Source organism: Callospermophilus lateralis, chromosome 15 (genome assembly GCF_048772815.1).
Source record: "Callospermophilus lateralis isolate mCalLat2 chromosome 15, mCalLat2.hap1, whole genome shotgun sequence".
NCBI classification, from domain to species: Eukaryota; Metazoa; Chordata; class Mammalia; order Rodentia; family Sciuridae; genus Callospermophilus; species Callospermophilus lateralis.
Genome location: NC_135319.1, coordinates 21,161,540 through 21,185,806, shown reverse-complemented (window position 1 = coordinate 21,185,806; position 24,267 = coordinate 21,161,540). Strand labels below are relative to the sequence as shown.

The 24,267-nt window shown below is 45.2% G+C and overlaps 1 protein-coding gene across 3 annotated transcripts in view; it reads left to right on the top strand.

Moving 5' to 3' along the window:
- The window catches only part of Arhgap22 (Rho GTPase activating protein 22), a 180,662-nt gene that overhangs the window by 39,860 nt on the left and 116,535 nt on the right, over nt 1-24,267 (top strand). For all 3 annotated transcript variants that reach the window (XM_076834536.1, XM_076834535.1, XM_076834534.1), the window contains exon 2: nt 14,524-14,723. In XM_076834536.1, the coding sequence (XP_076690651.1) occupies nt 14,524-14,723 (200 nt within the window). The remainder of the gene's footprint in view (nt 1-14,523; nt 14,724-24,267) is intronic.

The following is a 24,267-nucleotide window of genomic DNA, read 5'->3' as shown; positions in this document are numbered from 1 at the left end:
GGGCCAGTGGCTCCCAGACAAGGTCCAGAAGAGGATATAGAGGCTTCCGTGGGGCTTGGCCTGCAGTAGTAAGAAACAGTGTCATCACCCATTCATGCTGTGCTCCTCCATTTACAAAGCACTTTCAAGCTGTCCATTCATTTTATCCTTGCCGCAGCCCGGCTGGCTGGGCAAACTAACTGGGGGGTGACGAACAACTTGTGTACATTGATACAGCAGGATTGGAAGCCATTGATACAGCAGGAGTGGAAGCTGTTTATTGTAGGACAACAGAGGTATTTATACATTCCACACAGCTTATCTTAATTAACATAAACTAGATAAAGCAGTCAACCAATAAGGAATCTCCACACTTAATGGCTCCCTGGCGTTACTTCACAAACCACTCCCTCTGGCATTTTGCCAGGTGCCATCCAGACTTGTTTACAGACTCTAACAATTCTCTGGCAAAATGCCAGGCGCCATCCTGACTTGTTTAGAGACTCTAACATATCCTTACCACAGTATAGGAAGTCAGCAGGATTTATATTTTGCTCCCTTTTTGAAGTGGAAAGATGAGACTTCAAGAAGCACATGGATCTCAGGGCTCCCAATTCTGTGCTCCCTCCCTGTCATACATGCCCTCTCCCCTCTGCCAAGCTAGGAAATGTTACAAAACTATAGTTCCATGTTTGTAGTCTTCCTGTTGGTGTGCCTCTGATTTTAGGCACAGAATTGGTGAATCTCATGCCCTTCACTTTAACATGATGTGGAAATGGACATTGGGCAGGAGAAATCCTAGTGGCAGATTTCTCCCACACTAAGAAGACCCATTACAAAGCTTGGGGGTCTCTTGGATTGGATCTTTCCATCTTTGAGCTTGAAGGTTCTATTCCTTCTCCCATCCATTCACTCATTCACAAGCATTCTCTGAGACTCTCTTTGCTACATTTTAGAAATTTAAATCTGAAGAAGGTACCCTCTCTGCCCCTAGGAAGCTCACAAATATCAGTTTGGCACAGAGAAGCCCATGTCCAATCAGAGAGATAGGCAAGGACCCCAGACAGCATAAGGAATGGAAGTCAGTCACTGCTCTGAGAACTTTCCAGAGGGGTCTTCATACCATAGGAAGCAACTGCACTGATGCTTCAAGAGTAAAGCAGGCTGGCATGCTGGGTGAGGGGGTCCAAGGAAGGAGAAAGGCAGACAGGGGCAGAAGTAGAGCATGAATGGCCCACAGGACTGCTGGTTGGCCTGGAGAGCTGCAGTGCGTGGGTGACAGGGAGGTGAAGCTGAGCATGGGCTCCCAGACACCTTCCACATTGTGTTAATCTCAGGCCCATGTTGCTGACAGATAAGGATGTGGTGACCGTTGTTTCCACCCTGGCAAAGGGACATGGCCTCTTCCAAGAAGTCCTAGCAAAAGGAACCCCAGCATGGGATGATGGCCAAGATTTCAGCCTGTGACAGAAGTCAGAGGAGCCCTCACAAGATGCTCTTCCTCAGAGGAAAGTTTGTCTCGAGTCTGGCAGTGACTCAGGGAATAGTCATTTCAAAGTTAAGATTGAGCCTGGGAACAGAGGCAGACCCTCACCCTCTCATCCTCCACGTCTTCCTGTTGCCCTGCTAGACACATCTTCTTACTCCCTAGTCTGCAGGGCATGGCTTCCTTTATTTTAGCCTCAGCCTCATCCTTAGCTCTGGCCTTCCTGCCTCCTTCAGCAGCTCTATCCTCCCAGTCTGATCTCTTGCTGCTGCTTCCATGCTTCCCTCTTTCTGTGTACGTGGCAGGGTGACAGCAGGTCCTGGTGTGTGGTTGTGTGCTCCTTCTTCAGCTCTGCTGCATCGGCACCATCTCCTAGTGGCTCCTCTAGGTGAACACATAGGAGATCCCATAAACTCAAGCACTGGATAAATGAATGCCAGATGCAGTTGAAGCTGAAAGTTCATTCTGCACAGAAATGAAGAATAAGCAGTCTGGGTGTTGCCCAGCCTCCCCCAACCCCTTACCAAAAATCAGTCTGGCTGAGCCAAGAGGCAGACCCAAGAAAGCCAAATAAATAAATAGATAGATAGATAATAACTTTAAAGAATGGGATTTTTTATATTGATTTTCAAGTCATTAAAATAATCATTATGAAAAATTTCCAAACTTTCTAGGCTACCTTACCACTATTTTAAAATTTAATATTTTCATTGTTGCGGGTAATGATAGACCATGTACCTCAAGTCCTCCAGGCATTGAAGAGAGACCTCTTAGGAGGGCCTGGTTGGTTTTCTAGACCCTTTTGATGAGGGACCTAGGGAAGAACAGATGGCCAAAGAGAGCCTAGGAAGAATGCTAAGTAACAAGTTAAAAAAAAAAAAAAAAAAAAAACTCAGTAGGGGCACTCAGGAGCCATCGTGTAATAAATCATCTAATGCTCAAGCAGTATTCCCAGGACAGCATGGGACCCCGTCAGAGCCCCTCGACCTTGGCTGCAAATCGCATTAACTTTATGAAACCATCCTGTCGGGCCCCTCCAGAGTGCCCCTTCCATTACCTCACCCCTCTCTTCTCAATCAATCTTTCAGCCTCAATACTTACCCTTTAAATCAATTCAACTCTGAGATCCATCTTGCTATTTCCCCAGCCCGCTTTAAAATCCCATTGACTTTTATAAATCAATTGTGTTTCAGCTCTCCTGCGGCTACTTCTCCATGCTCGCAGGGCTGCACTTGCAAAAGCTGCAGATGGACAAACACCCCTGCAGACCTGCTTCAGGGCACCCAGCCCCAGCAGGCATGGTCCAGAAGGGATATGCCCCAGCAGGTGCCAAAAGGCCGAGGCCACCTAAAGTCTATTTAAAAAATCCTGGACACAATCGAATGTGTTTGGTGGGGCCTCCAAAGTAGACCCTGAATTGAGGATTCACATGCAGTAATGTATTCAAGAAGTTCCCCAGTGGGGGTTAAGGAGCAGGTCAGGGACAAGAGACCCAAGCCCAAGTCCAATGTAAAGGCCAATCAAAGGAGGTCTCAGCCTAAACCATACTGGTCCTTCTGCTCCTGACTCTGCTTTGACCAAGGGCTGCCAGCAGAGATGACATAAATTCCTAGGCATTCCCATTCTTCCAGTGTGGACAGACTCCAGTAATCCAAGGACAGTTTTTCTAAATAGGTCAACCATCCCGAGATACCCCTGGGAGGAGGCTAAAGTAAATCACAGTGAGAGGTGTGGGGCATATAACCTGAAAAGGAACCTGGAGAATTCCAGCTGCGCTCTGGCAGGATCCACTACTAGATGTGTCTTTGGAGCCATTTCTAATGTCAGTAGCAGTTGGATGTTCCTGTCAATGCAGGGTGAAGGATCAACACGCATGCACCTCCCCAGGCTGAACCAGAGAGGCTCACCTACAGAGAGGCCCATCATGCTCACTCACAGTCCCCGATCATGGTCCTGGAAGGACCAAGTTTTTCACCAGAACCTGTCTGTTCACCATGTGCTGTGTTTGAAAGTAGTCTCTCCTCCTAACCCAGGAGCTTCCTGAAAGCAGAAGAGACTATTTTTCTTGCTCCATATTGAGGTCCAGGGTCCCTCTAGTGCTTATCATCAATAAGGACTTATAATCACTTATCACATAGCAATCTTTTCATGGTTATTTTAGATTTCCTTAGGGTATCCAGCTCAAAAAAAATAAAAAATAAACCACTTTCACTTAAAATCTTTCATCATAACTTACATAATCAACACAAATTCCATCCCTTTATGAAATGCACAGTATTACAGCTCCATCCTTCCCTTCATGACCCTAACTTCTGTTAGAGATGGGGTACATTGGCAGACCTTACTCTCTATACAAATACCTGCATCTGCAGAAAATCCATTGCAATGCCTTTTGTTTAGGGTAGGTGTTTTTCTACTTTACATAATTTTATATTCTTTGTGTCATTCTACAACTTGTTTTCTTCTATAATAGAATTTAAATACACCCAACCTTCCCTATTTGTAGGTTCTACATCCTCAGATTCAACTAACTGCAGATTAAAAGCATTTAAAAATAATTATATCTATATTCAACAGGTACAGACTTTTGCTCATGTTATTATTTCCTAAATGAAGCAATATAACAACTGTTTATGTAGCATTTACATTCTGTTAGGTATTACAAGTAATCTAGATATAATTGAAATTTATGGGAGGGTGTGTGTTTTTTACAAGGGATTTGATATTTTATATAAAGGACTTGAGCATTCAGGGATTTGTGTACCTACAGGGGATCCTGGAACCCATCCAGGTATGACTGAAAATGTTAATGTAAAGCATATAGGAGGGTTACTTTTTTTGAGATTTAACCACCAAGGAAAGGAGTCATTGGGAAAATGGCATTTGAGTGGAAAACAGCATCTCAAGCAAGGACACAGCAGACAGAGAGTCCACACTGGCCACACATACGCCCAGGAACTGCAAAGGCCAGAGGAAGAGAGGCCAGAGGAGGGCTGAGAGGTCACAAGGCTGGATGTCCAGGACCCCAGTGGGCCCCAATGATGGCTCTACTTTCACTCTGAGCCAGCTTACTGGAAATCCTGCAGGGTATTCATAAGGAACAACTTGATCTAACTCCCATCTTTAAAAACCCACTGGCTGCCCTATTGAAAAGGGACTGCAGCTGAGGATGGCAGAGTAGGGAGGCAGAAGAAGCAACATCAGGGGAGAAATGTTGGCAGCTGGGAACAGGGCCTGAGGATGGGGTATCCACTGACCAGGATGGGGGAGGCCATGCAAGGAGCAGGTTCTGGGGCAGGAGGAGACCAAGAGTTCAGCTTTGAACTTGTGACATCAGAGGTGGCAGGTGGACAGTGTGACACATGGTCTCAAGTTCAAGGTTGAGCTGCATAGGGCCTTGCACACATCACTGATGATTAAATCCATGAGACAGTGTAGATAGATGTGGGACCAGCCCTGGGCAATTAAGAGGTTGGAAAGATGCAACAGAGCTGGGAAACAGGAAAAGGTGGGGGTGCTGGGAGAGGAAGGGCCACTCTGGAACTCAGGGTAGAAAATGGTCCCAGGACAGGGAGGAGTCAACTTGTCAAGTGCTGCAGGGCAGTGGAGGAACCAAAGGACTGACCTGTCCCTTGAATTGAGCAACGTGAGGGTCATTGGGGACCATGATTACAGTAGTTTGGGTGGGCAGAGGTAAGGGAAACCTGATTGGAGGGTGTTCAAAAGAGAATAGGGTGGGAATCAGAATTGGGGAGTGAAAGCACTTATTTTGAGGAGTCAGATAAAAGGGGAGTTCTCCCTATTAGCTCATGTATTTTCTTATTGTTTTCAATGTCTGTATGATTGAATATACCGTTATTTGGCCATTTTCCTTCTGATGGGCATTTGAATCTTCTGCATTTTTAGCTATCCATGGGCATCCGTGTATGCCACTAGCCCTGGACTTGGGGTTCTCTCTGGGGTGGGAGGGTAGGGACAGGAGAGAAGCAGAACTACTGAGTTGTAAAGGATATGTGATTTTTAGCTGGGTGTGATGGCACACACCTGTAATCTCAGCCACTCAGGAGGCTGTGGCAGGAGGACCGAAAGTTCCAGGCCAGCCCTAGCAAGGCTCTAAGCAACTTAGCGAGACCCTGTCTCAAAATAAAAAATAAAAAGGGTTGAGGATATAGCTCAGTAGTAGAGCACCCCTGAGTTCAATCCCCGATGTGGGGTGGGGTGGGGAGGAAACAAAGATGTGTGATTTTAATCCTAAGTACAGCTCCAGTGTCCTCTATCTAATGACTTGCAATGTCTCACAGCCTCACCAATACATGACATTGTCAAACTTTCCAAACTTTACCTGTAAAGGATACGCAGTGTTGCATCTTATAATGCCTGTAATTTGCATTTTCCTGCTGATTGTTGGAGCTCAGCATCCCTGTACATCTGTTGGTCATTTGTAGGTTCTCTTCTGTTCAGCACCTATTCACTTCTTTAATTTCTTCAACTCTGAGAAATGCAAGATCCCTACCTCCTTGCTAGGGAGAAGGCCTATATCTGTGATTCATCTGCTGGCCATGCACCCCCTGCTGCATTACCAACACCTGGACATGCACAGCTCTGTGCCCTCCTCTGAGGAGACACAAAATTTCAGTACTTGAATTGTTTGTCTGAACCAGGGTCTTGACCTCTTGAGTTTGAGTTGACCTGTGTTTTCATTCTGGGCATCCCTGGCTAAGGAAAGATGCCCATCTTGCTGGAGTCTGCTCAGAGCACTGAGGGGTGGCCCAGGAACCCTTCTGCTTTGGAAGAATTATAGTGTTCCTAGTGACCAGGAGCAGTCCAAGTTGGGCCACATCAGAGCAGTGTTGTGTGACGCTGAGAAAGATGCTTTTCTCCTTCAAGTCTCAATTCTAAAATCTGCGAAAACAGAGTTATTCTGGGGGATAAAGAAATGACTCATGACTTATGCCTGTCCCCAGCTCTGGTAGTCACAGCCACTTGTGCACATCCATCCTTTCTGTTAACTCACTCACCCCATCCCAGTCTTGCCTGCATTTTCCCATCTCAACCATACCCCTCCCTCTACCTCCAGCTGTCCCAGGAAGGCCAGGCCAGAGCTAACACAATGGGAACCAACTCTACCAATACTCACAGCCCCATGTCCTTTCTCATCAGGCCCATGGCAGTGTCTGGAGTCACCAGCTGGTTAAGACAGCAGCCTGGTACAGGTACAGTCAGGACTGAGTACAAGGAGAACCTTGGTGCACAGGTGATCTCTCATATCTCCTGCAGGGAGGGTTGCAGCTGGCCAGGTGCCCTCACCCACAGCCATCTGTGCCTCCCTGCTTCCTGTCACACACAGGATGGCTTTTTGCTGTCCCAGGCAAGCCCCCCCAACACACATGTGCACAGTGCCTGAGCTCAGGCTCCACCTCCTGGCACTTGCCAGAATGCTCCCTGTGGGAAGTGCTTCCTCTCTGACTTCTCTCCCCACCCACCTCACACACACATAACCTCAACCTTCACTTGTCAAAATATGTTTAAACACACGCAGGTCCTTTCCCTACAGATGCCTTCCTCCCCCTCTCCCCTCCTTGCAAAGAACATTCTAGAAAGAATTTTCCATGCTTTTTTGCTGCCCTCACTCTCCCAGAGCACTCTCCTGGACGGTCTGTAAGACAGCTCTTGCTGTACTTCTCTGCCTGAGAAGCCAGGCCGGAACTCTCTCTCTTCCTCTCATAAGCTATAGCCTTTTCTTCCAGCCCTCTCTGGGTTTTCCACTCCCTTCTTTCCCTGGTGGTTCTCCTGTCTCTCTGGCTGCCTCTGCCAGTGTCTCTCAAAAGCTTCTCTGCCCCTTCCTGTCCTCACTTCTCCTAGTTCTCAGAATTCTCCCCTAAGGCCCCTGTTTCTTACTCCCTCCACAGGCTTCCTGGGAGATGTTATGCAGGCCGTAGGCTCGGGAAGAGTTAAGTAGCTCACCCTGAAGTTAGGCAGGCTCTGATTCCTAAACAGACCCCGTGCCAGTGGCCTCCGGCAACTGTCTCAGCTCTCACATCTACAGAAGGGAAGTCATGGCATTTGCTGTCAGGAATAAATAAAATTATTTCATTTAGGCTTGTGCATGACATGGAGTGTCTAAGCTCACAATGAACAATAACTATAATACTGTCTATAATAATTATCATTCAACACTTACGGAGCACCTCCCTCCTACATGTGGGCCCTGGTCTGTAGCTGCCTCTGTCCAGCATGCCCCCTCCCATGGGTCACATCTGACTTCCTCCAGGAATGTCCTCCTGGATGTTGAAAAGATGAGGAAAGCACAATGTACTCCAGTTGCACTTGCTGTACTCCTCCTCCTTGACACAACTCTCTCTCTCTCTCTCTCTCTCTCTCTCTCTCTCTCTCTCTCTCTCTCCCCCTCTACCTCTAGAAACCATTTGTCAGCAACCCCAACGACCCCCTCCTCCTGAATGTCTCCATGGGTGGCACCCTGCTCTCTACACATCCCAAAGACCTACCCTCCCCTGCCCTCCATCCTCTGACTTTCCTCCCTGGGTTGTTTCCATCTGCTTCCTCAGTTTCCCAACAGCCTACTTCCTGAGAGGATCTCAGGCTTCCAGGGCTCCTGATGGTCTTCAGGCCCCACCTTCCCTTCTCTCCTCTGGAACTGACCACCTAAACCAAGACCCTGGGTTCTGAATTTGGGTTTTCTCCATACTGGTACACTGATGGATGTGTACACACAGAGACACACACATACAAAACAAATTCTGTGATACACTCACATAATTTAGTGTATACATTATCTCTCTCCCTTCCTCTTGCTTTCGTACACACACACACACACACACACTTGTACATTCTCTCTCTGTCTCTCTCTGACTCTCTCTCTCTCTCTCTCTCTCTCTCTCTCTCTCACACACACACACACACACACACATACACACACTCTTGCACATTCTCTCTCTGTCTCTCTCTGACTCTTTCTCTCTCGCACACACAAACACACACATATACTCTTGCACATTCTCTCTCTCTTTCTCTCTCTCTCTCACACACACACACACACATACTCTTGCACATTCTCTCTCTCTCTCTCTCTCTCTCTCACACACACACACACACACACATACACACACTCTTGCACATTCTCTCTCTGTCTCTCTCTGACTCTTTCTCTTTCGCACACACACACACACACACATACTCTTGCACATTCTCTCTCTCTCTCTCTCTCTCTCTCTCTCTCACACACACACACACACACACACACACACACATCCAGAGCTCCCCAGCGCTCCCCAGTAGGGAGTTGGGTCCCCTAGGAGCTCCCTGCTGGTCCATCCTCCTCCAACTCACCTCCCTCCCTGCTTCAAGCAGATGCCGCTCAGGCTTCCGGAAGTGAACACAACACTTTTCTTGCAATATCTGTCCCAGGGGCTATAGTCTTAGGGAGAAGCAGACATATGCTTGAACCACAAAATTATACACTAGGCTATTATTCATGCAATCTTAAAGGTGAAGTGAAAAGAAAGAGATGAATTTCTGTGGAGTACCCCTGGGAGGACCGCATGGTATGCTCCATATCCTGAACAGAGGGTAAGATTCTGACATTGAAGAGTAGTGGAACCAAAGGCCTTTCCAATAGAGGTTGTCTGATGTGACCCAAGCCCACTACATGATTCTATCAGCATCACCCAGGTTGCTTCAAAATTCAGGTATGAAGATGTGCATATAATACACAGACACCTTGGCAGCTACTAACTTGGGCAGGTGGTCCAGGTGGAGGTGTGGGTACATTAGATGATGTGCTGTGAACTTACAGTGACTGCCAGGCTAGGCCAGGGGTGGAGTTTCTTCATGCATAATAAATAAATACAACTAGTTTTGGAGGAAGCAGTCAGATTATTAGACCCATTTTTAGAAACTGTGGCACTTTCATGAAGGGGTTAAGTGTGTAAGCCTGAAGTTAGGCAAACTGAGATTCCTAAACAGTCTGCCTCCTGTCACCTGGGGCCTTGACAAACCATCTCAGCCTCTGCAAACATTGGCTCACATATTTGTGAACAGAAGAATCACCACTTGTTGTCAGATTAAATGAAATGATTCATGCAGAGCATTTCCTTGGCAGCTCCATAGCTCTTTAGGAGACTTCTGTGGAAGCTAAGAGGTAAGAGTCAGGAAGTAGTCCAGGCAAGAGATAGTTATATTTGAATTGATTCAGTAAAAGGAAGTGAAAAGAAAGGAGAGTGAGAAAGAGTCTTCAGATTTGGAAATTAATGAAGTCAGGAGTCAAAGGGGAGGGATTTGCAGGAACAAACTCTGCGTTGTGCAGACTATTTGGGTTGAGGAAGGAGAGGTAGTTGCGTGTCTCCCCTCATCAATACATGCTTGTCAGCAAGAGGAGGTGACAGTGTCCACCTAACACACAAAATGTGCCAAAGGATAGCAAATGCCATGTTCATTCCTTCCTCCCTAAAAACCAGAGTCCGATCTGCCCTGAGGTAGGCCCACATTCTGGTCATCCCTCAAGAATTCCATGGGTTCCCCACCTCCATATGACTCTGCAGAGATCTGGGCCTTCTTTTCAGTGTATGTACCCTTTGCCTGTCTCACATGACCTTGGACCTTTCATTCCTGCATGGTTGTGACTTATTTCCCCTGTCAGACTAGGGGATCCTCAAGGAAACATAAACTTAAAATTCTACCCTGCATCTAGCAGACATCTCCCAGTGTGAAATGGATGAATGAATGTTGTGCTTATGAGCCTTGACTTGGAGGAGGGCCAAGGGCACCCCTCTCCTCCCTGGGACAAAAGCTTGCCCTGGGCCTGCTCCCCAGATTTCTCCTCAACTCTAATTAGTACTGGAGACTTAGCATGTCAAAGCCATTTGACTTAAGCCTGGTTTAAATATTTACAGAACCAAATAAATTGATTAAAGGACGTGCAGAGGACAGGAACAATGGTTATTAATAAATCATAACAATGATAATCTTCCTTTTGAGAAGTTCAGTCAGCCTGATAAGTAATATCCATGTGATTGATCACCTGGGGAGAACCCTGCACTGGTCTGGCCTCCTATGTGGAAACAAGAGCCTCCCTGGCAAACTGTGAGGCACAGGAGCTGGCTTCTCTTTTTCTCCTGGAAGACCAGGGAAGAGCAGAGCATAGGGTTTGGGTGCCACTGGCAGGACCCTCAGGGCTGCCCACATGTGCTGAAATAGAGAGTGCACAGCTGCTGACATGGAGCCCAGCTACATAACCTCACCTTGTTCCCTTGCCCCAGTTAACAGGCTCCCTGATGCCTTCTTTCTCCTTCCTGTAATTCTCAGGAGGGCTGGTGCCCAGGGTTTGGGAATCAGGGCATAGAACACCTTCTTCTGTTCTTTGTCTTGTCACATGAAATCTCCTGCAGGCCAGTTATGTCATCGACCATGCGGTCATTCTTGCATAAGTTGCTGGGCTCCTGCTCTCTGTCAGGCTCAGTGTCCGTGGTTCTAGGTCCAGAAAGTTCAGCCTTCCTGGGACAGCCAGAGAGTACTTCTGTAGACCTGACCCAGGGCTCGGGTGGAAGTCTCAGTGGCACTCAGGAGAGTCCTGCTGCACTGATGAGTCCTGGAGAGTTTGCTGAGTTTCTGCTGTGCACCTGCCTTGTGCAGGATGCTCTGGTGATATGGGAGGAAGAGCAGGTGCATTTCTGGTGGAATGTGCCAGCTTTGGGCCCTATTGTTTAAAAAAAAATAGAACCAGGAAATGGCCCTAGATGTTCCATGGTTCATTCCCCACTAAAGACTCCAGAGGGGCTGTACAGACATCTGTGGAGGAACAGAAGGGTCTAAGTAGACCCTACCAATTTCCCAAGAAAAGAAAAAATAATTCAAGAATAGACAGTGGAAGCCTGAGCCAGCTCCTCTCACCTATAACCAGACAATCCTCACTCACAGAGGCACTGCTGCCTACCAGGTCTCAATTTAGAAATCTCAAGCAATTAAAAAGATAAAGGCCCAAGCACTGGTGACTATCAATTCTTAACCAACTAAAAGAATTTGAGACATGAGAAAATTGAGACCCAGACAAGCAAACTCAGTTACTCTAGGAACATATCTGTCTGTCCTCCTCAATGTTCTGCCAGGCTGCACCAGAATACTGGGGTCCTGATAACCCTCTTCTCCTCATGGGCATCGTCTCCATGGCCCCTGGGCTTAAGAGTCCCCAGCTCTGAAAGGGGATCAGCAAGTGTCTGTTGGGTACAGCCTGCTTCTACTCCTTGCCAGAGGGAGACAGGATATAAGATCAAATGAGGGGGCAGCCCTGGGAGCAGAAAGGCCCCTCCTGAGGCCTGATGTTTTTGGGTTTCACAATCCCTACCTGCCTCATCTGTGCTCCAGCCCAGCCTCACCCAGGCCGAGTGTTTCTTCCAAGTCTGGGTCCTCCTTGGCAAGGATGCTGAGCTTGCAGGGCAGAGATGCTGGGCAAGATGCTATGATACTTGGAAATGAAAGGGCAGCCTTTCCAGGACTGTAAGAAGATTCATCTTTTCGCCCAGCTTAATGAAATAAATTCTTCATGGAGACGTCCACGATTTCCATTATCATAACTATCATCACTACAGTAACTAGTCACTGGGTCCTTCAGACGTGCCAAGTACTCTGCCAGGTGGGCTGTCTCTCCTCCTCCAACTTTCCCTGCTGGGTGAGGGACTGTCATCATAAATGGGCCCAATTTGCTGATCTGCAGACCAAAACACAGAGTTCACAGAGATGGCAGTGATCCAAACATAAGCCTTTGTCCAAAACCTGTATTTCTTCACCTGGGCCCCATTGTTTCTTTAATTAAATAATTAACAGAAAGAATGTGAATGCTCAGCAATGTTGGAATCTTTTGGTAACGTATGGTGGGGCATCAGATTGCATATAGGGAGCATAAACAGCTATTAGGACTCAGGAGGGTGTGCATGATAATTCTGCCTCAAGAACATGGGGACCAGGCCCAGCAGCAAGGTTGGGAACAAAACTGCAGATCAGTCTGAAATGCAAGAACGTGTGAAGCTCAACCCTGGTCAGGGTGCTGCTGGGCTTCAGAGGTGAGACTGTGTTCCTAGAAGGAGCAACCTCCACTGGACTCCTCTGGAGTCCCTCCCTTAGTCTCTGGAAAAACCCCATTCCCCTGAAGGATTGCCAGTCCCCTTCAGTGTGCAAGGAATACCCATGGAGCTGGCATAGCTACTTGGATACCAGAAACAAGAGGTGATCCTGATGCTGAACCCTTCCAGAGCCAAGGGATGGTCTCATCATTTTGTTGTTGTTGTTCATGCAAATGTGCTAGATTCAAGATAGTATTCCCTGCTATAAGATTGCAGACGAAACTGGGAACCACCAGGCTATATGCTATAAGACAAGAGCTGGCTGTCATGTTATGTTTAATACCATGTTGAGATTCAGATCATTAAGGCTAACTCTAAGTATCCTGTGATGTTTAACTACCATGACTTATGTCCATCCCCTGGCCTCACAGTGATGAGGACCACACATACAGAATTGGATAAGATCCTATTTCCTGTTTGCCCACCCCTCAGGGCTGAAGGGGCAGAAAGGCAACCATATAGATGAGTCCCAGCCACAGGCTAGATATGTCCTATAAAGGAGGGAATGTCTGCCTGGAAAAGATTCATGAGGAAGATTCCACAGCAGAGGTGTCATCTGAGTTGGATTTTGAAGGCTGAGTATGAGCTCACTATGCAGCCAAACCTAGGGATTTAATGGGGGAGGATGGCAGAAAAATCTAGGCTAGTGAGATAGGGTGGGCGGAAGGTAGGCCAGGCTTAGGGAACTGTGGTCACTAGTATAACAGGAGGAACTTATATACACATGCACATGTGTATACACACACACATACACACATGCACATGTGTATACACACACATACACACACACAAAAAAAAAAAATTATAGGCACAGTGCAAAAACTGTGGGTTGCAGGGACCATGTGTTCCTATCAGAAGTTAGGATCCATGAACTACGAATTGCAGTTATGATTACATTTGGACTCAGAATTGTTCCTCCAAAGTCCAGCATGTCCTTTCCTAGTGAATACTGCAATAATATGCTTGATTCTGGCCAAGGAGAGAAATGTTTCCCCCAAAGACCAAGGAGAGAGGAGGGGAAGTATACAAACAGAGAGATGGGGATGGAGGAAACAAGAATCTGAATTCATCACTGCCATGGGCAGTACCAGCCCTGCAGAGTGCTGGTCAGTGATGTCAGCTGGGGAAAAGAGGGTTTGCAGGCACCCAGAAAGCTGCGACATAGTAGTCATTGCCCCCCTTGTTCTGTCAAGGAGCCACCATCAAAATCACAACAAATTGCTGACAGAAAGGTCCCGCCATCCAGGCCCTGCACAATGGTTCCAGGGAAGCAGCAGAGTGGCTTTGGGGAATCTGGGCAGTGGTGCTCAAGCCTGATGTCTCCAGAAGAGGGGGCTTCAAACAGACACTGGGGTAGGGTCTGGATGGAGCCAGCTCCCACTGCCCCTGAGTAACAGAAACCTGGCTAAAATGTAACCTCCAGGAGAAACCAGATTTTTATCTCTTTTTAAAAATTTCACTACTTTATCCTCATAACTAGAACAGATCTTGGCACAGAGTCTGCACTTAATAAATAGTGACTGAATGAAAAGAAATGAGTCATGGAATGAATAGATGAGTGGACAGTTACATGTATACATTGATGGATGGATGCGTGGATACATGGATGGAGGTTTGGATGAAGAAACCTGGAGAAATGGAGAATCTAGGTTTCCAGGAACAGAGCAAAAATGAATCAGGCAGGCAGACTGTGCCACCTATCCCAAGTGGATAACCCTGGGCGGCTGCTGCTGCGGCTGCTGCTGAAGTCTTCCAGCCTATGTATGCCCTTGGAACCCAACAGGGAATTGGGCCTGCAATGCTCATGCCCTCCTGTCCTGGGCTTGCAAGCCTTGGTCCAAGATCAGCTGGGATTCCAGGGTGTGCTGAGTACTGACCAGAGGCACACCAGGCTCTGTACTCACTGTGTGTGTTCTTGACTTCCAGCCCGCTCCAAGAGCCTGGTGATGGGGGAGCAGAGCCGCAGCCCAGGGCGGCCACCAGGACCCTGCAGGTTGGGCCCTGTGCTGAAGGCAGGCTGGCTGAGGAAGCAGAGGAGCATCATGAAGAACTGGCAACAGCGCTGGTTTGTGTTGCGTGGGAATCAGCTTTTCTATTACAAAGACAAAGATGAGACCAAGCCCCAGGTGAGAAGTCATGTCCTATCTTCTGTGGGTAGCACGCTGGGGCTCCGAGGGACAGTAAGCTCTGCCCAGGAGAGGGAAAAGGCAGGGAACTTTTCAGGCTTTCAGCCCTCAGCACCCAAGTTTTATTCTTACCCTCCGTGTTCCTGGCTTAATGAAATGCACCCACAGCTTTGATAATGAAAATGCTTCCACGTGATGTTGACAGAGAGCATCCCTGTCCAGCTTAAGAAAATGACTCTTCCTGTGTTCATCCCCTTAGTGCTTCCAAGGATGCACATGCACATATTTTGTTACTTCTACTGTCCAGGGAATGGGTACAGTCAACCTAGCTCCAAACTAGAACTTGGCTCAAATGAAGCCATGTGTCTGCTGTCTCTGTCTTATGTCAGCCATCTTTTCTCACTAGCCCTGTAAGACCCACCTCAGGTGCTTAAAGTGTTGGCTTTTCCACACAAATTGTGATAAATTCACCCATTCAGAGCAATTAGTGACTTCAATACCACACATGGCCTTATCACAGGTGGAACTTGGAAACATTGTGATGCTCTGTCACCAAGGCATTGGCTTGCAGAATGTGGCATCTAATGTTTGTGGTAGCACAGCTAGTTCTTTGTATCCATGGGGACTGCATCCATGGATTCAACCACCGTGGATCAAAAATATTCAGAAAAAAATCGCATATACAATGTTTTTGCCATCATTCTGAAAACAAGACTGTATAACTATGTACATAGCATTACTCTGTACCATATTAAAAGTAATCAGAGAATGATTTAAACTATATGGGATGATGTGCTTAGGTTACATGATATTATTATCATTTTATATAAGGTATTTTATCATCTGTGGACTTTAGTATTCAGTGGTAAGGGAGTGTGGACATCCTGGATCCAATTCCCTATAGATATCAAGGGATGGTTTCTGTAACTCTTGGGAAAAAAATGGGGAAGAGATATTAAAGAGCTTTGCCCAAATGATGCTCCTCATCAGGGATCCAACTCAGAAAAGGCCATCAGATCCCCTTGTTCAAAATCAGACATCATGGAGCCTTGGTGAACAGGAGCCCTGTGTACATCTAAGCAGTTCCCATGGTCTATGGGTGTGGGCCAAGAGGGTTTTCTGTGATAGGCAAGGTGTGAGGAGATACCTGGGCACAGCGTGAGATAATGTCAAGTTCACGGTGAGAAATGACTCTTTCACATTTTTCACACTTCTTTCAACTCGGGGTATGTCATAGATGAAGTGTCAATTAGGTGTGAGCATATTTTTACCACTTCCCCAAGGCTTGATGCCCTTCTTTTAAAAGGAATATGGGGGCTGGGTTGAGAGGGAGCCAGGCCTCATCTCACAATCTTCAGTGTCAGCAGGATTCAGCTGCAAGTTAATGACTTTCTTCCTTCACTGTATTTATTCTAATGGTTACCTTTGATTATGGGAAGAAATTCTAGTTTCTATTTATAGTGATCTCAAGTTTGCCTTTCCAAAACACATCTACATTAAAAACAGAAAGTGCTGCATAGCAAAGTGAATGAACTTAATGTCACCAAACTAAACTTAAAAATGGCTAGTTTAGGGTCTGAGGGTGTAGCTCAAGAGAACAGCACTTGCCTTGCATACTCAAGGCCCTGGTTATCCCCAGCACAACCAAGGGGGGAAAAAAAAAGTTTAGCATGGTAAACTTTATGTTATGCAGATTTTACCACAATAAGAATAAATTAAAAATGAAACTTCTTAAGGAAAACCTTCATGTAAATAACACCACAAATGAAAAATGAGTAAGACAAAATTCACGAGAGTAAGCATAAACCAAAAATTAGGAATAAAGTTAAGGGGATCTAAACAAGATTAAGAAACCCTAGTCCTGCCAGCCTCCGTGATTTTAAAAGAAAGGAAAAACAACACCCAGAGAAGTTTAGTGGGGCAGATAGGAACTCTGAAGTCAGATCAATCTAAATTAATTAGTTCTGAAGTAGATACAGCATGCTAGCTTGGGACAGTGGCTTTTTTTTTTTTTTAACTTTTGGTTTTACTTGTAAATAAGACAACATTATAAGACACTGATTAAGACACTATTTGTAAATAAGACAACAGAGATGTGCTAGGAATTAAATTGCATAACATATACATAATCAAGAGAAAATTCCAGCACAATGCGTAATTAAATCTGAGCTCACGTGCCCTCCGGTACCCCACTTCCCAGGCAGGGCACAGTGCCTCTGATCATACACCACCATGTCCTTCTAGCTGCATTAGCCCTTCAGTGGTGCCTTGGCTTTCCTGACTGACCTGGTGATGACTGGTCACTCCTAATAACTGATCAAAATTGCCAAGATCCCAATTTTTCAGAGCATGTGTGGGGCTCCTAGGTCATCCCCTCCCACTGTCATCCACAGCACTGTCTCCTGGGGTCACTGCATTGTGATGTTGAGTTAATCAAGGTGCTGATGACCCTGAGGTCATCCAGGCCACACATGGAAGGAGACTCCCTTGCCACAGGCTTCTCAACACATTCTTCATGGCCTGAGCCTGAGGTGGCCCAGCATGCCTTCCCCATCAGCTGGCTCCATCAGGCACCTACATCTTCCAGAATTCTCCACCTGGACATTCTTCTTCCTCACTTTCCACCTTTTCCAAACCTTAATGGCTTCTGTTGAAAGCAGTTAATAAAATGGAGGCACCGATATCCCCAGTCACTGGCCTGGATGTAAAAGCAGCCAGCCCATGAACCCAACCCAGGATGAATCAGGGCATTCACATCCAGGGAGCATGTTATATCTGTGAAAGGAGTCAGCATCTCCTAACGGATACCAGTGTCATCCCAGGGCTCTTGTGGCCTCTCTGGATCTGGCTGGCACTCCCAAAGCTTCATGGGACCTTATAACTCCCTAACTTCCCCTCCCCATCAAAGCCTGATTCCTACAACAGCCCCACTGCACAGATTCCCAGTCTCGAGGCAACTATTGGTCACTTTTGACTCATTTAGCTTACACAGTATGATCTCAAACTGCTGGCACAATAAGCTCACAAATTTCTATTTAATTGCATGAACTTACATGTAATAGACTAATTCTCAATATCTGGTTCCTGGAAAAAATATGCCCTGTTCACTGTTCCCACTGACAGCGAGCCTTAGCAGTCAGCACCTACTGTCAGACAGCCTGTACCAGCTGATGTAACTGCCAGGAAAAGGGATGTCCAGCCACCTTTGATGCTACCCAGAGCTCAAAAGTCATGATAAGCATCACTCTCAGCCCACATCCCAAGATCTGTCTTCAAACATTTATCTCTTCCCTTTTCTCAGGAGCCAGAGGGTCAGAGAGCATAGAGATGGAAAAGTAGATTATTAGAACTCAGATGGAAAGATTAGGCATAGGGACTTTGCAGTAGAGTCTGAAAGCATACTCTCATCCCTTAGCTTTTTCTGGAACATGTCCCTAAGTATTCCCAGCAGATAGACCCTGCAGTTTCACAAATGAAGTATTCCAGGATTTTTCACCTTAGTGGATTCTGCTCAAAATGTTTTCTTGAGCCATGGAAATTCCCACCATATATGTGATTGATTGACCTGGTTCATTTTTACTGTCTGAGGACTCACTTTAGTTTTATCAATCTTCACTTGTGGGTTTCTTGGCTTTGAGTAGAAATGAATTGCAATAGAAATAGAAAGTAAAAATTCCAAAATGTAAGACAGAAAAAAAAAAAAGGGCCGGGGATGTGGCTCAAGTGGTAACGCGCTCGCCTGGCATGCGCAGGGCGCTGGGTTCGATCCTCAGCACCACATAAAATAAAATAAAGATGTTGTGTCCACCGAAAACTGAAAAATAAAAAATATTTTTAAAAAAGAAAAAAATGAATTAAATGTGATCAAGGTTCACAGAGCTGGGCTTTTCATGAAACTGAGGAATAATAAATGCCCCCACTTCAAACCCCAATTTTTGCAAGCATGCCAGAAAAATTTCAGACATGTCACTCAGAGTAACCGGCTTAAGTTTATTGGAAAGTATGGAAAGAGAGGAAAGGGGACACTATCAAGGGAGACAGTGAGTCATCTCAGAGAGGAAAGAATTGGCATGCTTCTCCTGCCCTCCAGTTTTATTGGAGGTCCCAGGGAAGTTTCCAAAGAGTCCTACCTATGTCCACCTCTTGACTTTTGATGGACAGCAGGATGACATCAGACTTTCAAGTTCCTACTGCCATGACAACTCTAAGTCACTTTGGCCCACACTGACTGGTTCTAATTGGAACCTGTTCTTTCAGATTTTATGATAGGGGAAATTATCCTTATCTCCCAAAATTCTGGGATCTGGTCTGTGTAAGGATCACAAAATTCCGCTCATTCAGAGTAACTTGTGTTCTTCTTATTGGTATTTCAGGGCTGCATTTCTCTTGCAGATAACAGGCAGTTTGCTGAGAAATGTCACATTCTATGGACTTAAGCCAGGCAGGGATGCAGGTAAATAATTAATCCTTAGAAAGCAAAGCTAATACAATAATGAAGAGTAGATATCAAGAAAATAGAAAAGGGGGGAAAAAGTGAAAGCACATAGGGCTGGGTTGTGGCTCAGTGGTAGAGTGCTTGCCTAGCATGTGTGAGGCACTGGGTTTGATCCTCTGCACCACATAAATAAATAAATAAATAAATGTATTATGTCCATCTACAATTAAAAATATTTTTAAAAATGTGAAAGCATGTGGGAGTCAGCACAGTGGGCCCATTTTATAGAATTATTCCCTCCACTTCATGGTGTGTTTCTGATCAAACCCAACAAATGGGAGAGAAAAAGATAGAGAGAGAGAGAGAGAGAGAGAGAGAGAGAGAGAGGTAAATAGAAAACAAAAATAAATAAGACGGCAAGACTAGATACAAACATTTCAGCTGTCATAATAAATGTGAAATATGATCTGTTTATTTAAAAACAGAAAGTGGGAGATTGGGTCTAATAAAGAAAGAGGAACAAACAGGCTAAAAGGAGAAATGATGAAAAAAAATGTCAATAAATGTAAGCAAAAAGATTGAGTGAGATCAAAACAGAAGTCAAGACGATGATAACCAAAGGGGACAAAGAAATACAGCTCATAATAGAGGTTGCAACATACTGAGAAATAGAGCAGCCAAGAACTTTTTATGCTCTTAATGACATATCTTTGAAGAATGTTCAAAGAAACAAAGAATGCTCATTAATTTCTCTCTTTTGTGGAGAGGAGTGTTGTTCAGTTTTTTTTTTGTTTGTTTGTTTGTTTGTTTTGCTTATTTGTTTCTGTTCTTTGTGGTGCCAGGGTTTCATACATGCGTGCATCCCCAGCTCTCTCTCTTGTGTGTACACTTCTCTCTCTCTCTCTCTCTCTCTCTCTCTGTGTGTGTGTGTGTGTGTGTGTGTGTGTCTCCCTTTCCAAAGCAAATGCCTTCTTTCAAAAAATGAAATTATAGAGACACAGTGACAATTGCACAAAAAGAAAAAGAAATTATTAACAAATGATGCCCAGGGAGTGTGTGCATGAGAAAGACGGCAAGATCTAAACACATGGGAACCAAACACACACTGCATAATCTTTCCTAGTTAATGAGAAAATCAAATCTCAAATTCAAACTTCCAGTTAAGTGTAACAGATTTTATAGTGATGGTTATAAAGAAAGGTGAGGAAAAATAGGAAAAACAAAGTAAGGAGAGAGAGAAAGAGTGAATAAGAGCATTTGGCTGTTAATGGGGAAAAAAAAGGAGAGAAAGAGAAACAAAAAAATAATAATAAAATAAGCAAATCAAAAATCCTAATTCTCCAAAGAGAAGGCAAGGAAAAATAACTGTCTTTTTAAAATGCTAAAAATGAGGGAGAATAAATGAATATGTGTATGTATGTACATCCATGGAACAACTGTCACAACAAGAACACCAATCAATCAATCAATATCCATTGGCCTCTTCCACATGCCCAAGCTCCACGGAACAGCATGAAAGAGATGTTTTTGGAGGTGTGACACACCTAGACAGAAAAACAGGAGGAGGGAGGGTCCTCTGAATGCTGGGAAGCAGATGGGCAAGAGGCAGCTGGTTAGCAACCTAAGAGAGCTGAGCTCCAAGCCAGCACTGGAGGAGAGACCACAGCAGCTGTTTGCTCTGCAGAGGGGAGCTGCCCAAAGACCCAGGAATTGGCAGGACCAAGATCTCTGGAAATAAGAGCCAAAGAGGAGCAAAGAAAAGAATGTCGGTTGAAAGTAAAGTTTAAAAAGCAATTAGAGCTCAGATATTCTGAACACCTAATGCCAAGAGGTGACTGCCATCCCTCACAGAGGCATAAGAATGGAGTTTCAGTTCTGAGAGGAATAAGAAAAGTTTTTCAGACTAAGGACACTGGGCCAATTCCTAATGCGAGTCTCATACTAAAAAACAGGAGGATTGGGTAAAAGTTGGAAGTGCAGACCAGTTGCTAAGCCCCCAGTAGTCACCCCACATTTGACTCCCAGACTCCAGCAGACGGGAATTAGCCTGCAGGAAGGAAATTAGAATTTTTAAGGGTGGCTCAATGAAATGACCCAGGAAGACCCCCTCCATATTCCCACCATGGAAACAGTTTCCCTCCCCCTCCTCCTACACTCTACAGTCAGTTTCTTGGGGAATTGAAGGCCTGGGCCATCAGACATTTAAGGAAAGAATCTCATATGAAAGAGGTAAAAACAGGAAGAAGAAGAACAAAAGCAAGTTGGAGTCAGTAGAAACTATGCAGGGGGATAAAATATTTATTTAAAATTGTGTTTGACATCATCAGAGATAATAAAAATGGTGCCAGACAACAAACAATCCCCCTAGAAGTGAGGAATGAGATTTCAGTCATGAAAAAATAAAATATTGGAAAAAATATGACACTCCCTAGAAAAAGAGAAAATGAACAGAGGGGAAAGTAGGACAGACAACCCAGTGTCTGAATAGAAGGGAGTTCTAGAAAAGGAGAGGAGAGAAATGAAGGGAAAGAGAAATGCTGCAAATAAATTTCCCAGTGTGGGAGTAGAAACACTGAGTGCCAACTGATAAAACCAAAATTACCGAGGAGGTTCAGGAAGGCAGGTGGGTGGGGTGTGGGGAGAAGAGGACAGATAGAAAGCATGCTTTCCTGCTTCCATGCTGGCAATTCCAAAGATGATACCTAAAACTTTGAATCAAGAACTAACCAGGATAGTACCTAGAAATAAATCTCAAAAAAGAAAGAAAGAAAAAGAAAAAGAAATTTTTTTTTAAATCCCTGAAAGTTGAAATTGGTTGCATATTCAAGCAATGGTGGAAGAGAAAGAAACTGCTGTCTGAAAACAAACAACGGAGAACTATTTGATTCCTTAAATTATGTCTCATTATAACTTTAATTTTAAAAAGAATAAGTAAAATAAAACTTAAGTAATTTATTTTGAGGATTTTGAAGATACAAAAAAAAAAAAAAGACAAATCAGACCCACAGGGTAGGGTTGTGGGGAGGGCCTGGGTGGTGAAGTGGTGATAAAGATTTCTCACAGTGAGACCATATTTAGTTAAGTCCGTATTTTAAAATATTTTAAAAATTTGAACTGGAAGAAAAAAAAAAAAAAAAAGAAAAAACGGAAACCAAAGAAGAAAGGCAACAGAGTCACAGCCTAAGAAAGTTTTTCTTCAGATAAATAAAAAAGTGATGGAGCCGGACCAGGCAAAGGGCTCTCCCTTCTAGCCAGGCCCACAGAGCCCTGGAACACAAGAAGATGCTCAGAAGCTCTGCTTCAAATGAACCTAGGGATACGGTGCCAGGTCTATGGACAGGTGTCTCTGGCAGAGACTGTGAAGTAGCTGCAGTGGGGACTGGAAGCTGGAAACAGGAAGTGGGAATACCAGTGTGGAGGGATGTAAGTGCCACACGCAGCAACTGGGTCTTTACAAAGGACCCTGCTGGGGGCCTCTGTGGAAGTTGTGGAGCCAAGACTCAGCCATCAGAGCTCCAAGAGGGAAGTCATCCTGCAAAAGCATAGGCAGGGCTTGTAGGGGGCCCTTGTCATTCAGACAGGACTGTTGTCCTAACATCCAGTGAGACCATGAAAATCCCCGCAGTGTTGGAGCGAGGGGATGGGGCCTTGGAAGAAGCAGGGGCAAGAGCCTATAAGGTGGAGCTTTGAAGTCTTAGGTCTGCACCCAGTGAGACCTGTGTAGCTGTAGGTCCCAGGAGAGGCGATTTAAAAATCACTTTGAGAGCAGGCTGGCTTTTTGTTGCTGCTTCCCACCTCCACCTCCCCCCACCTCACTCCCACACACAGGAGAGTTAAGTGATAGGAGGTTCCGCAGGAAGAAACAGAAGATTGATTAAAGTTTGATTTAATTTAGAGTAAAAGCTTGGAATTGGGGGAAGGAAGACAAGATGGATGGGAAAACAGATGTACTGCTGAGAGCAAACATTAATATTGAACAATCAGAAATCTTGAAGAGGAAATCTCAGAGGAAGAAGGGGCTGTCGGATCCCACAGTTTAAAGGTCACAGGGAAACCACCTTCCAGCATGCAGCCAATCCTCTGCTTACCTTGTGCCATTTATCAAACGTGCATATTTTAAAATGTGCTGCTCTGATCTGGTTCCCTGGGCGCTTGCTTGGAGAAGATGCCTGTGTTGTCTCATTTTTTTGGCTGAGGGGAATGGAGGAGTGGCCCGAAGCCTAGGTTATGACAACTCCTGAAGGCTACGCACACCTTCAGAGAGACCCCTAGGAAGTGGCTCTGTGCTGTACCACTGAATGTCTGCCCACAAAACCTTGAAACTGACTAGGAGATTCGAACCAACATGGACATTATTTCAGCACTACCTGGGATTTTCCTTAAGACATTCTCAGGTGTCAGAGCCCATGTCCTGCTCACAGCTCAGAGAATAGGCCACCATCAGATGCCCTTCACTTCTAGACGCTATAAACTCCATTTGGCTCAAGTCGATTAACAAACCCTCCTGTCCATCCTTCAAAAGTTGTAAGTTGTTACTCGGCCCATCCAAGAAGTCATTCCTACTATTGCTGTTTTGATATTGCCATGGTTATTCGGTAACTCTCTTAGTTTACTGTCTGTTCTCCATTCTAGTCTGTAAACCTCATTCAGACAGGGTTCTAGACTGTCTTAGCATTTCTCTTTTCCCATCCCTTAGCACAGTGTCTGGCACATAATTGATCCCAGTAATTTCTAATACTTACATGGCTCGCATAAAAAAATAAACAAATAAAAATAAAGATATTAAGGGGCTGGGGTTGTAGCTCAGTGGTAGGGTGCTTGCCTCACACACGTGAGGCCCTGTGTTCGATTCTCAGCACCACATTAAAAAATAAATAAACAAATACTTACATGGCTAATTGAATGAATGAATGAAATAATTAAACTGACAATGGAAAAATATTTTATTGCTTTTATGTATGCCTGAAGGTTTCTACCTTCCCTAGTAGTCTATAAGTTCCTCAAGGTCAGGATTTTGCCCTTTTTGTTTGCCTCTGTGTCTCATTGTCTAACACAGTGTTTGACCACTGTTCAGTTTGTTCAGTTTGCTCAACTCAATTGCTGAACATT